Source organism: Sminthopsis crassicaudata, chromosome 3, assembly GCF_048593235.1.
Source record: "Sminthopsis crassicaudata isolate SCR6 chromosome 3, ASM4859323v1, whole genome shotgun sequence".
In the NCBI taxonomy this organism is placed as follows: domain Eukaryota; kingdom Metazoa; phylum Chordata; class Mammalia; order Dasyuromorphia; family Dasyuridae; genus Sminthopsis; species Sminthopsis crassicaudata.
The window spans coordinates 195,365,204-195,383,011 of NC_133619.1; the positions used below are offsets into that span (position 1 = coordinate 195,365,204).

Sequence of the window (17,808 nt, forward strand, 5' to 3'; positions counted from 1 at the left end):
GCCATGTAGTAGCATTTATTTCTGATATTTCTGTAGAAATTGAAAAATTGTTAGAAAATATAAAATTCATTTGTATATGTTAAATCAATTTACTATAATTTTGAAACATTGTTAAAAATAGGTCTTGCCCTGATGTCTTATGTAGCAGAATATCTAATATTTTTGTAGGGCTAAGTAATACAAAATAGAAGAAGATTACAAAATATATAGTTAATACTAATACCAACAAATTTTATATAATTACTTTTACTTACTTTGCTAGGGAACAAAAATTGTTGAAGAAAATGAGACAAAAATAAAATTGACAAATGGAATCTCAACTTTTAGGAAGAAAAATATGAACAACCTACATTTTAAACATTCAAATTATTAGTTTAAAATCAGCTCTAAATGAATTCCTTGCTGTATGGGATAGTAAAAGAAAGCTTATAATAATCCTGTCCCAGAATTAATTTAATTATTACCCTATTTTAATAATATCTTTTTATTCCAAAAAAAGTAATTCCTTTTAAAAAATTTTCTCCAATATTCTATGACAATTTGATAATATTTTGTCTCTCCATTCCAATTCCTTTTCTTTCTTCTCTCATCTTCACTAATTTCTCTTCTAATAAGAAATGAGAAAAGTGAAATTTTTATAATTTCATAGATAAATGCAAGGCATTATTCCAAGCTAACTCATACACTATATATTGATGATGTAGTACAAACAGCAGTAGTAGTAGAAATGCCAGGCTTTGGGGCATTGTGAATGATGTAGACCAGTATTCAAACTATTTCACCATAGGAATGTAACTTTTAGAAAAGATGTGGCACAATATTGGAGAATATGTGTGAGAAAAAGGAGTTGGCTCTGATATCTTTATTCCACTAAGCTAAACTTCAAGCATGGTTTGTGGTCCAAGGTATATGCTGCATCACACATGAACTCAAACAAGTTTTATTAAAGAATCCCCCATTACCAGTCATGTGAACCCCAATCCTATGATGTCATTTACCTTGCTCTGTTCTTTGTTCTGTACTTCCCAAGTCCTCATAAATTATTTGATCTCTGCTCTTTGCTAAATTCCAAAAGAGGAATTTAGCCCATTTTAATTAGTTACAATTATAATAACACTCTGCCTCTTGACTTAGAAATTATCTAAGCTTCCAAATTCTTTTGCAACACCAGTGCAGAATCCCAGTATATTTTGGAGATACCCTGTATCCCTCAGCCCCAACACTGGGCTTTTTTTTTTTTTTCTTTCAATGCTATGCTATATTATTTAAATTAAAATAAAAAGCTAAAATCACTGCTAAACATGAAAGCACAAAATAGATAAGTATTTTTTAGGTCATCTGTTGTTCATTATGTTGCCATCACAAATCTACTTTAGAGTTCCTCTAATTAACTTTCTAAAATATTGTAAAGGCAAAAAAAGAAAAAAAAAAGAAAAGGAACATAATGGATTATGATTTTCCCTTTTGGAAAAAAGATGATTTTAAAAATATTAATAATAAATGTAAAATTATTCTTTCTGATATTGGAAACTGAAAAAAGGACTTTCCCTTGCTCAGTAATGGGTTCTCCTTATTGAAGCTATCAAAAATGAGAGTGTTGAAATGAACTTTATACATTTCAGTCTTCTAGAAATATGATTAATTTCTGTAGTTATCTTAAATTGAAGCCCAGCATTCTTTATAAACTTATCAGGTCCATAAAATAAGAGGCTACACATACATAATTGCAAATCAACATAATTCTATTTTATAAAGCAGTTTTATTTCTTATGTATTTTATAGTGAATACAGAATTACAAAACAAAATAGTGGATAAGTAAAATTATTTTTCTGTCAGATTGAGAATTTTGAGAAAATAGACTGAAAATAAATAATATAGTTTCTGAAATACAGAGACTCAAAAATAAGTATAAAATACCTATATAGAGAATAAATTTTGGGAGGAGTTTAAGCTAAAATGACACAAAGAGATTTAATAATATGAAATGATTTATAAAGACATGCCAAAATCAACTCATCTCTTTTTGATGAGGAAAAGAAGACAGTGATATTTAGCCAAAACTTTATGAAAATATTAGAAATGTGAGGAGAATGTATGCAATAACAAGTCACTATGATTCATATATGATTCATAGTCATTGTCAAAAAAAAAAAAAGTAAATGTTAAGTTTGGCCTGTGATGAGGGAAATGATGCATAAAAGAAAATGGGAGCTTGAATTACATTTTAATTTAACCAAAACAAAAAACAAAACAAAACAAAGCAACAAAGCAGATCTATATAAAAGTGAAATGATCTGATAGTCCTTGTAAAAATTAGAATATTACACAATGCAGTCTAACTTACTGTAACAGAAAATACCATATACAAGAATTGATGATAATAAAATGATAACACATTTTTACTTTGATAAATATTCTGTGGGATCATTTTTTGTTACTTTTAAAATGGAAGTGGATAATGGAATAAGTTTCAACAGGTTAGTCCATAGTTTTCTTCCTTTCCTTATGTTTTCCAAATAGAAAATCAATGAAATAAAAGATGTGTGTATGTGTATATAATGGCCTTGAATAGAGATTACTATCAATGAGACTAATGGAAGGAAGTACTTAGTTATCATTGTAATTTAAAAAAAAAAATTAGCAATATGTAGACCTTATTGTGGTGATACAGGAGCCACCTGCCAGTGGCTGCTGGAGGTCTAACTCAGACCTGTAGAATTGATCTCTTCATGTGAGAGGATGATGATGATACAAGGAGATTGAGAGGCAGTTGCATTCTCAGACCTTTCAACTGAGAGGCAGTTAGTCGCATTATCTGACCTCTCTCCTCTTCCCTCTTGCCTCCAATATATTTCCTTTCCAATCCACAAGGAAAATCTGCATTAGTAAGGCTGTTTTGCAACTCCTTCAAGTGTTATGATTCACAGGTGTGGACCTGCCCTTTCACTTAGGACCATGGTCCTTAACAATTCCCCGTTTTTGTTTTATAACTCTGTGATTATTTTTCCCCACAACATGGTCAGTAACTTTATGCATTGGCTATTATCTAAGTCCACATGCTAAGATATCTGAGTCTGCATGCTAGAGAGTGCAAACAGCACTATAGCAGGTGTTGAAACTTAGGAGATGTCATGGAGGCAAACTTTCAAATGGAGAAGAGTACTATATATAGTTAGAACAGGCTTTTTTCATAAATCTCTCAGTCTCCTGGCTCGGCCCTTTGATATGTTGGCCCATTTAATTAATCCCGAATAAAAAAGTCTCTTCTCCCTTTCTTTCCTAGAGGGTTACTGAAGGAACTCTAGGAGGATCCTACTTATGAACAGCTCTCAAGTGCTGCTGCTTCTTTATTTTTTATGTTTCTTGTGTCCCACATTCAAGAGCTATAAGTTGTGATATGGGAGCCACCTGCCAGTGGATGCTGAGGTCTAACTCAGATCTGTAGAATGGATCTCTTCATGTGAGAGGATTGTGAAGTCTGAGTTAACTCCCTGTTGACCTCAGGATCAGCCAGAATCAGGATTAGCAAAAGTCCTTGGTCTTTAGGGGGAGAAGTAAAGGAGATGGATGAAACTCCCTGATGCTCCCCACCCACCACCCTTCTCCTCCTCCTCCAAAGGGACTTTGGCTTGTCTTACTCCACCCCCCTAATCCCTCCTACAATTATCTGTATACATCAGCACAGATTAGTGAAGGGCCATTTTCCAAGCTTTATTAGCATATGCTAATAAAGTATTGCCCAATAGATAATTAGCCATAAGTGTTCAGTTGTCTGATTCCAGTGTATCTACTCAGAATTACAGCCTTTGCCTAGGGTGATGATGATGATACAAGGAGACTGAAAGGCAGTGACTTCCCCTTCACTTAGGCATAGTCCTTAATACTTCATGATCCTAAGTATGTGTTCAAGTCTTGTCTTTGTCAAAGGAGCCATACATAGATGCATAACCCTAGGGAAATTAGTTAAACCCCATTATGCCCGTAGACAACTTTCTTAAGACTAACTTTTATGAGTAAGTTTCTAATCTGTGATAGTAGAAATATCATGGGGTACTGATCTAGAGCTGTAAAAGACCTTAGACACCATTTAGTACAATTCTTTCCTTAATAAAGAAACTGAGATCAGAGGAAATTAAGCAACCTAGTACCTAAAACAATTCCTGGCACATAGCAAGTATTTTAAAAATAAGTGACCAGCAAAAATTGAAACCATGTCCAAAAGCAATACTTTTCCTACTGTATTATGCTACCTCTCATATAGGTAAAATCTGGGAAGGAGGGAAGGAAGGAAGGAAGGAAGGAAGGAAGGAAGGAAGGAAGGAAGGAAGGAAGGAAGGAAGGAAGGAAGGAAGGAAGGAAGGAAGGAAGGAAGGAAGGAAAGACATTTGAATATTTCTAAGCTTCTATGGCACTTTTGAGATATAGTGATTCACAAGTGTTGTAAACTCGTCTTTCAGATTAGAATGTGACTAAGTAGAATAGGATAGAGGCTTTGAAGAGAATATACTTACATAAATAAAAGTGGGAGAATTGTAATTGTGAGCAAGTGATTTAGATTTCTGAGCCTCAGTTTCCTAATTTAAAATCGAGACTCATAATACTTGATTTATCTCAAACATAGGATTGTAGTAAGAAAAGTTCTTTGAAAGCCATGGAGCAAGAATATATATAAATATATAGATATATAGAGATATAGATATAGATATAGATAGATAGATAGATAGATATAGATATAGATATAGATATAGATATAGATATAGATATAGATATAGATATAAATATTTGTGGAGAGCAAAGAAGCAGGTAATAATGCCTGGGTTAGGTACCAAATCATGTCCTCATCTAGATAGTAGGCAGATAAAGATTTACTAGTGAGGGGGAAAAGCACAAAGAATAAAGTCACTGCTTATAGAGGAGGAGCTACAGCTGGAAACTCTATTAAGAACCTTGTAACATACTAATGTATCCTGACACATTGATTAGACAATATAAAGGGGGCTTCATGTCTTTAAAGACTATGTAAAACATTCAGGAGCTGAATGAATGAATTTGTGTGAGAATTGTTCAGATGCTGAGTCAATGCCTGCTTTTTAAGTGTCATTTTACTGTAAATAATTGAGGAAAATGAGTACAAATTATAGAGAATCAGCATATTTAGCAACGCAGGAAATGCAATGGATTTTAATGTAATAGAAAGGCAAAAAAAAAAAGTGTAAAAATAGAAAAAATGTAAACCTTTCCTTTATCCTATGCTAACATTATCCTATGCTAACATTCATCAAAAAATCTTTTGTGCCAGAGAAGAGATATTTTTAAAAAATAGGTAAACATGGTCATTTATGCACTTAAGAAAAATATTGGCAGATGTATGAACAATGGATGGGAGAAGAGAGAGACATAGGGTTGAGAAGAACAATTAGGAAGCTATCACAACAGTCCAGGTGAAAAGTAATAAGAGACAACTAGAGTGGAGATTGTATGAATAAAGAAAAGGTAGAAGATGAGAGAAATTTTTTGGTAAAAATGATGAGGCAAAAGAGAGGTACTGAAGATGACAAAGTTTGTGAGGACAAGTTCTTAAAATTTTCAAGAAGAGACAATGAGCTCTTCTTGATATAATAAAGCAGGGATACTTTTCACATGAATTGAACTAGATGGCTACAAAGGTCCTTTTAAACTCTGAAATCATATGATTCTGTGTGTAAAAGCACATGGCAAAAATTATAGTTGCTTCTAAATATGATTGATCTGATCTGCATTTATATAAAAATTTCCTCCAAATATTGTGTTGAATAAATGAGTATTTCTCCTCTTCAAAAAATGTGGAGTTCAACAGGATGGGGAATTTAAGGGGGTTGGTCGGTTGTTTTATTAAAAAATTCTGGATCTCAGTGATCTAATATCTACTAACATTTTGTTTGCTGTTTTCCATAAACACACAACAAGTTAAAAATTTTCAGTGATCTAGTAACTTAAATCCAGTATGTATTTCTCCTAATGATAGTAATTTGTTACATGAAATTGTGTCAAAAGTAGTGACATTTTTCATTAAGAGGATAACATACTGCAGTGTGTCTGTGTGTGATTGTTTAATGATGGTGTTTTTGTAAAGGAACTGGCTTAAATTTCTCTCTTTTTTCATCTTTGAAGCCCTTAGTAAAGTATACATATTTTTAACCCAATGACTTTAAAAGCTTTAAGTACTAGTACTTGTAAGATTGCCCATCAGGAAGTTTAATCTTGGCACTGACATATATATTTTCTCTTTCCTAAAATATTTGTTAAGAATATGGAACATCAATTCTGTTAGATCAATATCTTCACTTTTACTCAAATTCTGGCTTATTCAAGTATAAAACGAAGGTGTCTTTATTTCAAAAGCTGAAGATGCTTTATGAAATTCATGGAAACACCCAACACCACATTTATTCTTGAAAGATATTTGACCATTAATTTAACTTTATACAATCTATATTCCCTCAACAAAGAATCAAGGGAAATGTGTATTTTCTTCTCAGTATTTAGTACTTTTAAGGAAATTATCTGAGTAGAATCATTGGCACCAATGAAAAGCAAAGACCACCTGGTTCTTTTAATATTAAACATACTTTGCATAAAGTATGAACTAACATATTTATTGTTCTCTTCTCTTTTAATCATGCCATGAAAACCCTAATTCTGAATTATTCCTACTATTTATATTCCTTTGCATCCATATCATGCACATTGCTGCTAAGAGAATCATGAAATCATACTTCCTAAGTCCACTGCAGTTTTTCCAACTAATATCAAATAGAGGCTCATTGCAGCAAGAAGACTTCCAACTCATTTGTAATCACTTGCCTATACACAACTGTCTTTCCTATCCCACAGGGCTGAGTACTTCACCTCTTTTACAGCCAAAAATCTCTCCTTCACTCTAGTCTCTGACACCTAGGTGGCTATACTTCTTGACTAGGTAAATCACCCCATATGATTCCATTGATTCCATCTATTCTTGTCTTTTCCAGTAGATTGCCCTACACTGACATCTCTTCTTTCCTTCTAATATTCAGTTTTTTCCTACCTACTGAATTCTATTCTTGTGCCTAAAAACAACTACCTCACACCTCTCAGATAAGTTAAAATGACAGGAAATGATAAAGGGAATGTGAGAAAACTGGGACACTAATGCATTCTTGGTAAAGTTGTGAAATAATCCAAACATTCTGGAGAGCAATCTGGAACTATGTCCAAAGGGCTATAAAACTGTGCATACCCTTTGACTCAGCAGTGCCATTACTGGGGTATGTTTCCTAAGGAAATCATAAAGGATGGAAAAAGACCCACATGTGCAAAAATGTTTGTAGCAGCTCTTTTTGTGGTAGAAAAGAATTGGAAAAGGAGTGGATCCCCATCAATTGGGGAATGGCTGAAGAAGTTGTGGGATATGAAGATAATGGGATATTATTGTTCTATAAAACATGATGAACAAGTGGATTATAGAAAGGCCTAAAAACATACCTATATCTCCTCCATCCTTAAAACAAAATAAAACAAAGTTCACTAGATCCTATTAACCCCGCTAATTGTCGCCATTTATATCATTTTACAATGGTTTAATAATAGAAATATCTAGACATCAGATTTATTTCTCAAAGAAAAATGCTTTATTGTTATATAAAGCAGGATGGAATTAAGCAGTGTCAGGGAACTGGTTGGGCTAAGGGGGTATTTCATAGGGAAAAGTAGGCCTAAGGGAGATAGGGAAAGTTTACTCTTTCCTTACTATTTAGTCCCTCTCAAGGAAAATTTTTACTGCTTAACCACTGGCTAAATTTTGAGAAAAAAACGAAGAATAGAAACCCAAGCTTCCTGGAATCCTGTTTACTAGGACCTAAACTCCTTGCACTTGGATGCATACATGGTCATGTCCTGTTAAGCACAACTCAAGTCCCCTGTACCTGTCCCTGAGCAACAACAACTTATTTTTCTTCCCCTGCTCCAAACTATGAATGGAAGCTCTGCTGAGGACCATTGTAATTTCATTACTTCCTTTCTAAATTGTATTTATATATGATATTCATCTCCTCTTACTTCAAAAGTTTTTTCGATCTGACTTCTAATCTAATCTTTCAACTAAAACAGCTTTTTTTTTTTTTTTTCCTTATTATTACCAAGATTCAGTTGGAGCTTTGGGTGAACTTTCAAATTTATTTCTCCACAAATAAGTGACCTTCTTGCAATAATCAATTGATGAGAGAAAGCTAGTTTACTGATATGTTAAACTTACAACACAAAAGAAATTACCATTTTTATAGATCATGAGAAACTATTTTTATTCAATGGAGGAAATGTAGAGGTTTCATATTCAAGAAAAAGTTACAGCAGTAGACACTCAATTAAACTGAAATATGAACTAAGGTTAAAAGGACATGAATATTTAGCTGTAGTTTGCCTTTGGGGACAATCTACTGAATTTCTAAACTGACCCTTTATTTTAGTGTTTAGTGAACCAAATGAGTCATAATATTACATATCAAAAAGTTCTTTTCATTGTATTTTCTAGAAGCTATTTTAAAAAGTTCTTTACATATGAGTTCATAATACTTATGGAGTTACACTAAAAACAGATTTTTTGGTTTTCATTAATGTGCGGCAACTCAATAAAAAATATTTCTTCTGCTTGTATTTCAATTCTTCAAAAACTCCATGATATCTTTTATTTGGACACTATTTTTGTCTCAGAAATCTTAAATTCTTCTTGCCTGGGAATGAGGTATGGTATTTATTCATAGTATTATATAGTCTCAGAATCTCAGAATGGGATAATCCATATCTGAACAAAAAAAACCCTTTACCTAGAAATTGATCATTCGGTCTTTGCCTGAAGATTTACACTTGAGGAAAAATTTACTACTTGCTGAGGCAGGCCATTTTATTCTCACTTTAACTTCTGAGGAAAAATTTCTTTATATTATTTTAAATTTGCCTCTGCAAAATCTTCTAGTTATTCTAGCATTGCCTCCAGGCATCAGGAAGGAAAAAAAAAAAAAATTAATCCCTTTTCCACAGCTTTGGGTTCTGCATTCTAAGGCCAAACAAAAGTAATCTTATTTGTCTTCAAAAGGCAGTCTTTTCTGCTATTTGGAGCCAGCTATCACGATTCTATTACTTCTTCATGGTAAACATTATTATATCTATCAGACTTCCTATGAAAGATTCTTAAAACATTTGAGTATATCTTTGTCCTTCTTAAAATGTGCCACCCAGAATTAAACCTAAAATTTCAGATATATTCTGTCCAACTTGAAGTACAAAGGACCTTCCTAATTTTAGATACTTATCTAATTAAAGCCTAAGGTTTACTTAACTTTCTCAGCTGACAGATTTCATCAAAACATTTGTTAAAATTCTTTGTAAACTGTTTCTACAGCATTCTCCTTGTCTTTAAGTCCTATCACTCCATCAAATAAAAAAAAATAAGATTGTTCTGGGATGATTTGTTCTTTATTAGATCTTGCTATTTACTGCCCCCCCCCCTCCCCAGGTTTTCCTCCAACATACCTTTAAAAATGTTTTACAATTTTTCAAGGAATGTAAGTCAAGGTCATTTAACTATACTTTGCAAAAATCTATTCTTTCTTTCATTTTAAAAAACTGGAACAGTGTTTTGTTGTGTTTGTAATTCAGCACCAGATGATGTGGTTTATGTTCAGGCACCAAATTTAGAGGTTCAATCATGTGATAAATTTACAATGGTCATTCTCTTTGGTTAAAGGTGAGAACAGGTTACAGACAAAATTAAGAAGTATAATAGACACTAGGAGTAATAAATATGATATTGATTTGAGAGAACAATAGAGTTGCCAAGGCGAGGTGTTTTAACAATTAAATTGGAAAAGACAAGTTCCCTGGTGGAACTCACAATTTACTGGAGAAAGGAAATACTTCATGAGTTGGGAGTATAGCATTGACTGGCAGGCTGAGTCCAAAGAGGAGTTTAGCATGCTAAAAGAGTTAGTTAGCTATGAGAAGGAGAAAAACAACAAAGGGGTATGGGGAGGGGGGAGGAGAAAGACACCACAAAGCACACCACCACCGTAATGGGCTAACCCAGAAAGGGTTCAGCAAAGATGGCCATGGACACATTTATAGAAGAAATTTAATCTCAGGGGTTTGACATTACTTGGATTTCTGACTGAACACGGTAACATGGGACTACCCAAGACCTTCACAGAAGGTGGGACTATAAGGTTGAATTGATCCCCATTAGTGCCCTCATCTGTTTGCCTCTTGGAGTAATTTTATCAGTACTTCAGGCTGTCTTTGCTAACTTCAACTAGTTGAAGTAATCGAGAACATCATCAGTTTGCCCTTTGTGGTTTGTATGATATTTTTACCATTCTTCACAGGGATCTTATCCATTTTTTGATCTTTTTCTTTTTTGCATAAAGCTTAAAAACAAAAAGAAAAATAATACCTAGGTTTTTGTTGTTGCTTTTTTACTAGCCTCTGATAATTCTGAATTCTACTGTGCCTAACACTATTCTCACTTAACTGTGCACTACTTTTCTATTCATTTTCAGTTGTCTGTATCTTTGTCCAAACATACTTTTTGCCCCCCGAGCCAACTGGGGTTAAGTGACTTGCCCAGGGTCACATAGCTAGGAAGTGTTACATGTTGTAGACAAGATTTGAACTCAGATCCTCCTACATTCAGGGCTGGTGCTCAATTCCTGAGCCACCTAGCTGCCCCCCAAACATACATTCTTAAAAATCTAGATTGGTAGGTGACTGTATCTTTAGACTACTTTCCATTTTCCAGTTCTTCAGAATTTCATTTTAAACTATTCCTCATCCCTCTTCCCTCATATAGTTTTGGTCCACAGAATCTTACCTATTCTTTCTCTGAATTTCTCAAAATCTAGGATATATATTTAATACTGACTGGTTTTTCTGTCTTCTACCTGATATAACAGAAGAGAATATCACCTTTCCCCAAGATTACCATCATTCCCAGCAATTAGTCCTTGGAACCCAGAATACAGTACTCTAATCCCCATTTATCCCTCTGCTTTTGAAAAGATGAAATGATCGATGGGACACATCCTATAAAATCTTCTAATAGCTGTTTGGATAATGAAGTTCTTCATTACTACTCTATCATGACTTTGTGGTATTCATATTACTTCTTGACAGGCCTCAGAAATACTTCATCTGTTCCCTCTTTCTATCTTCCATGGGACAGCAAAAAGACACTTTAAATTAGATGGCTGCATTTTCGAGTTCAAATCTGACCTCAGACACTAGTTGGATGACCCTGGGCAAGTAATTTAATGCTCAGTTTCCTCATGCATAAAATGGGCTGGAGAAGGGAATGGCAAATCACTTCAGTATCTTTACTAAGAAAATGTCAGATAGCATCACATATATATGTGTGTGTGTGTGTGTGTGTGTGTGTTTATATATATATATATATGCCTACATATATCCATCCAATTGTTTGGAATAGGATACAACCAATCTAGAACCTTATTCTAGTCAGGAGTCTTATCCCACCAGGTCTCAGTGATTCCTATATATATAGTGATGCCTAGTAGATAACATAAAATTTGCCTCCTTTAATTAGTACTTCTAAACTGATATCCTAGACAGAAAACATGAATTTTATTGCTATCAAAAATAGTATACATGTTATTACAAAGTAAACTTTTGAAAAGAAAATGTGTTTTTTTTCATAATTAAAAAAAATTCTAATCAAACAGAAATAAGATTCTTCCTTTTTTTTTTCATTATATGTTTCATTTTATTCTTCATTGTAGCTTGATATCTTTGTGTTTGATGGTTGTTAAATGCATTATTAAAAACAAAACAAAACAAAACAAAACAGGGACAGCCAAGTATAATTGTGAAATTACTATTACACCAGGGCTAAAATGCTTTGATTACCTTCATTCTTTCCCTGCTCTTTCAGTCTACTATCTTTCTAGGAAATAGTATCATCATTTTTTTTCTCTACCTTTACTTTTGTACTATCCATTTCAACAAAGAATAATATGTAATTAATTAATTTTAATTAAAAAATAAATGTAGGCAATTTTAATAATAAATACAAGGTTACTTTACATCTTCACCTTCTTCAAATAAATTGTTTTTGTTTTTGTTTTTTGTTTTTGTTTCTTTTTTTTTTTCTATCTCCAAATCAAGCAAAAGCATTTATTAAGATTTATTGAGAATTAAGCACTTGGAGCAGGCTGTGCTCCTTTAAGTAGTTAGCAGCCTTTTCCATGATGTGGAAGAAGTTTCACCATAAATCGAATATGTCTATCAATACACATTATGTTCATCTTCCTCCTTTCTTTCTCTCAGATATAATAGGTTATCTTTGCCTCTTCATGAGATGTAGTACCACCACTTTACACTTTTTTATGATATAATTTCCTTTCCACCTCTAGCTTCTAGGATAAATTATACATATGTTCTTTACATATTTTTATAGCAGAAGTATAGTTCTCAAGATTTCTTTTTACCTTTTTAGAAATATCTTGAGTTCTATATTTGAAGATCAAACCTTTTATGTTGGTCTGGTTTTTTCATCAAGAATAGATGGAATTCATTTATTTCGTTAAATGTCCATCTTCTTCCCTGGAAAATGATGCTCATTCTTGCTGGGTAAGTTATTCTTGGCTGCATACCAAGTTCCTTAGCCTTTTGGAATATCATGTTCCAGGCCCTGCGTTCTTTTAATGTGGACGCTGCTAGATCCTGGGTTATCCTTATTGTGGCTCCTCCACATCTGATTTGCTTTTTTCTAGCAGTTTCCAATATTTTTTCCTTTGTCTGATGGTTCTTGAACTTGGCCACTATATTTCTTGGCATTTTGATTTTAGGGTCCCTTTCAGTAGGTGATCGATGAATTTTTTCAATGTCTATTTTACCCTCTGTTTCCAAAACATCTGGGCAGTTCTCTTTGATAATTTCCTTGAAAATAGTGTCCAGGCTCTTTTTTTCCTCACATTTTTCCTGGAGTCCGATTATTCTCAAATTGTCTCTCCTGGATCTGTTTTCCAGGTCTGTCTTTCTTATAAGGTACTTGACATTCTTTTCAATTGTTTCATTTCTCTGGTTTTGCTTGACTACTTCTTGGTTTCTCCTTGAGTCATTCATTTCTACTTGTTCAAATCTAATTTTCAATGATGTATTTTCTTCACTCACTTTTTTTATATATTTTTGTAATTGTCCAATTGTGTTTTTAAGTGAGTTTTTTTCTTCTATGGAATTTTTTTCCATTTTATCCATTTTATTTTTTAGAGAGCTGATTTCTTTATCCAGCTCATTAAACCTGTTTTCTTTGGAGTTCTTTACCTTTTTCAATTCACTAATTTTGTTTCTCAATGATTTGATCTTTTTATCCACTCTGGATGACTGCTCCAGGCTCTCTTTCTAAGCTTCCCTTTCCTTTTCCCATTTCTCTTCTAGCTCTCTTGTGAGAGCCTTTTTGATTTCCTCTATGAGAGTCTTATGTATTGAGGAGCAGATCATATCCCCCTTAGGGGGTTCCTCTAGGGACAGTCTGTTTTTAGTCTCCTCAGTATTTGAAATCTGCTCTCTCTCCATACAGAAGCTGTCAATGGTTAGAGCCCTTTTGAATTTTTTGTTCATTTTGTCAAGAGCGGAATGGAAGAAAACAAATTGACAAGAGAAACAATTGGTCTGTTTTGGGGGGGGATGGGGCTGGATGGTGTTAGTGGGCTTCCTCTATAGACTGGGGGGAGGGCAGCAGCGAGGCACTAACAGGACAGCGATGGCTGTGCTGAGTCTGCGCTCTGAGACTCTGAGAACTCGGAGTCACTCAAGGTGGGAGTTGGGGGTGGCTGGTTCCAAGAGACGCTGGCTTTCCCGGGTTTTAATCTTCACGTCCGGTGTTTACACCCTCTCTGATGCTCCTGGCTTGCTGCCAAGATGGAGTATCTACAGTGGGGTAAATGCCTTTTCGAAGAAATGGCAGAGATTGTACCCCTCCCCCCTCTGGACTGAGCTGTGTGAGCTGCCTGTCTCACTCTGGCTGCCTGCCCTCAGTCTGCACCCAGTCTGATTGACCCTCCCCTGAGCAAACACAGACCTTCTCTGGAGAATTTCAAGGATTCTTCTCTTACTGATTATTTGTGGTTTTCTTTTCCCGTCAAGCATTAATTCTGAGGCTTGTCATGAAGTAAGTCCTGAGAGAAAACATGGAGCTCAAGCAGCTGTCTGCCTCCACGCCGCCATCTTGGCTGGAAGTCCTCTTCCTTTGGTTTTTACATTTTTTACCTATGATTTTATAAAGCTTATTCTTTTTTATATTGGCAAAAGACTATCTATCATGCAGCATACCTATTTTATGATGTAGATAAATATCACTGTCAGACTTGGATTTTTTTTCTGTTAAATTGTTCTTTTTGAATGTAAAATGAATTGCTGAAATTGTTTAAGATTGGCATTTAAAAAAAGTTTATGACAAGATCCTAACTTTTATTGGCTATTTTTAAATGATTTGCTAACTTTACTAAAGCACACTTACTATATTCTGCATATATCACTGCATTTTCAGAAAGATTTAGGTCTAATGTTTATAAGAAAGTGGTTTAACTATCAGTCCATTGTTGGATGTTCATTATGGGTTCCAGATTACTGCAACAATGAAAGTGTTCTTATTCAAATGTGCATTAATGCATTCGGTTCTTAATAACAGCATTCATAGACATCTATAAATAGAAGAAGAAACAATTGTATGGAATGCTTGATATTCATTCTAAACACTTCTTGGCATTTCACTTTTAAATTCAGCAGTAATGTAACCAGTGAACTCATAAGTTATTCAGGTACTTTTTTTAGCTTTGCTTGAACAGGAAGTTTTGTTCTTACAATTGCAGAGACTATTTTAGCAGCTGAGAAAAAGGAATTTTAAAAAAAATAAATGTATAATTTCAACTTTATAATTGAAGAAATTTTGCAAATAGAGACAATATAAAATTAAACAATATATAATTTATATTAGCTTGATTTTACTAATACCTTTATTTTTTTTTCTCCTTAGATACACCATCAGTTAAGATTATACCTTCTACTCCATTTCCACAAGAAGGACAGCCATTAGTTTTGACTTGTGAATCCAAAGGAAAACCCTTGTAAGTGGCATAATGAAGAATTGATCAGATAAACTTTCGATTAAATCATTTTATTGTGTAAATCTACTGTTTTCTAAAAAAAAAATTATATATATATATGTACATATATATATATATAGAAATATATATAGAAAAATATATATACATAGAAATATATGTATATATATATATATATATATATATATATAATATAAAATCTTTTGATTTCATGTCCTTTTGAATCATGTCCTGATTAGGTTATCTATCTGTGAGGTGTTGGTCATTTGCTTTGTCATCTGGGGAAGTTTCTGGGAAGAATTCCAGGAATGGAAAGTTATTTATTTTTTCATTCAATACCATATTTTAACCTGAAAGAACTTTGGACTCAGTTGGTTACAGTGTACATCATAAATTTGATACTAGTATATGTTCTTGAAGGCAATCCTCATGGAAAACTTTTCAAATTGCAAAGCAGTCTAAGCAGGTGACTATTTTAGGGTGCTTTCTGAATTTCTTTTTTCATTATAAGGGGAACCTTAGTAATGTGGTGATTGTGAAACAAATGATCACTGACCATTAGGACCTGATTAAAGATCTGGGAGACATCAATTAGACTAGGAAGCATGTGATGTTATAAAGATCCAGAGAGCTCTGGCTGTTTTTTTTTTTTTTTCCTTCTGTTTTTATATATTCTACCTCATAGGAGTCATAGGAGGTATATAGTAGAACTATCTAAATAATATAATAATAGCCAGAAATAATAGAAATAATAAGTTCTACATTTCAAGGGAGTAATTGTAATAGGAAAGCAACTAGATTCAAAACTTTGCTTAGTGAAATTTGCCATACCTAGGAATAAATAACTATAATGACAAAATAACTTCCTTTAAAATGTTTCTTTTTTCCTGACTGAAACAAAAACAAAACTACCAGAAATAATTCTAATCGGGAATCTGTTCTAATGACTTACAGTGAGATAGTGAAGTTCAAAAAATTGTCACTTTCCCAAAATCTCTTGATAAGTAAGATGAAATGGTGAGACTAGCTCATCTTTCAAATTCTTTCCAACTGAAACATTTTTATTTTAATGGTCATTTATAAGTGCTCCTTACATCTACCTTAAACTTATTTCATGATATTGCTTATTTTCCATGTAATTTTTCAACTATTGAGTAATCAGAATAATAATACTATCTTTAAAAGTTAAATAAATATCATTTATAAAGCTATTAGAAAAACACATTTATAATTAATTCATATTTTATTTAGATTTTAATATAATTTAATTGCCTTCTGAATATATATATATATATATATATATATATATTTTTTTTTTTTTCTTCATGGACCAATTTCTGTAATATTAAGATTAAACCATTATCTTTTTTTACATTATACCTTTGCTTGTAAGTTTTTTAAGTGATGAATTTTGCCTACCAAGATTTTTTAGATTGTTGACTTGAAATTTTATGTTCCTTAGTTCTATTATATCATTCAACAACTCTATAACATCTCTATAAAATTAAATTTATATCTTTGCCAGATGTTTTTGCCAGATTATTATAGCTGTAATGTTAATACTTAGTATTGCTAGTACTTTAAAATTGGTCCATTATTATTATTAAAAAAAACCCTAGTTTTTCTTATATATTGAATATGGGTTATTGTTATATGAAACCTAAATATTTTCTGTACCTTGAAAATCTTAAAATCATTTCTTAACTAAAAGTAAAATGTTTACATAAAATAAATATATTTAATCATTATCCCATTTCCTTGGCCCAGAAATTCAGATTTAAGAAGAAAGATAAGATAAAGTCTTTGTAGATTTTCAATCAGGATCTTTAATTATACCTTCCTAATTGTGAATAAATCCTTAGTCCTCCAAGTCTTCTAATATGAAAAAGGATGAAAATGGAGATGAACAAAATGTCAATAGGAATTTCTGTTTAGATTTATGAAGCTAAAATGATAAATGAAACTAAGTCAAAATGGCAGTGTACTGGCAAGAGGCTTAACTGTTCTTCCTTACATGTTGATAGCATCCTTCTCTTTCCAGTCACTTAAGCTCAAAAACTTGTGCCACCTTCAATTAGTTTCTTTTTCTTGCTCTCCTCCACCTAATCAGTTGGCAGTCTCTGTCTTTTCCATCCATTTCTTCATTATCATTTCTATTACAGCCATCTTTGTGGGATCCCTGTTGTCTCAACTATCATAATTATCTCCTGGTTCCAGTATTTCTTTCTCAAGTACATCTTTCCTATAGGTGTTAAATTTATTCTTCCTAAGGCAAGGGTTTGATCAAAAATCTTTTGTACAAAAGGATTCTTTGACTTAAAAATCTTCAAAAGTCTTCTTATTGCCTCCTGGAAAAATACAAACTTCTGATCCTGGCATTTAAGGCCTTTCCCAAACCTTCCCGTTGTACTGCTTCTATTAGGCTCATGCATTTCTAACGAACTGGTAGCATTTACCTTATTCAGTCATTTCTTATACAATATCCCTATGCTTGGACACTGCATCTATTTGCATTTCTCCGTTGAGCTGAAAGATCCTTGAGAGAAGGGATTGTGTTGTTTTTATTATGTGTTTATACATATTCATAGACATACACATTATACTCTAGGGTTTACCATCTTTATTTGAAATTTGTGAGAGAGAGGAAGTGTGTTTTGTGTG

General features: G+C 33.0%; 1 protein-coding gene across 3 annotated transcripts in view; it reads left to right on the plus strand.

The window, feature by feature from the left end:
• The window catches only part of CADM2 (cell adhesion molecule 2), a 1,499,715-nt gene that overhangs the window by 1,313,656 nt on the left and 168,251 nt on the right, over positions 1–17,808 (plus strand). For all 3 annotated transcript variants that reach the window (XM_074299789.1, XM_074299790.1, XM_074299791.1), the window contains one exon: positions 15,060–15,150. In XM_074299789.1, the coding sequence (XP_074155890.1) occupies positions 15,060–15,150 (91 nt within the window). The remainder of the gene's footprint in view (positions 1–15,059; positions 15,151–17,808) is intronic.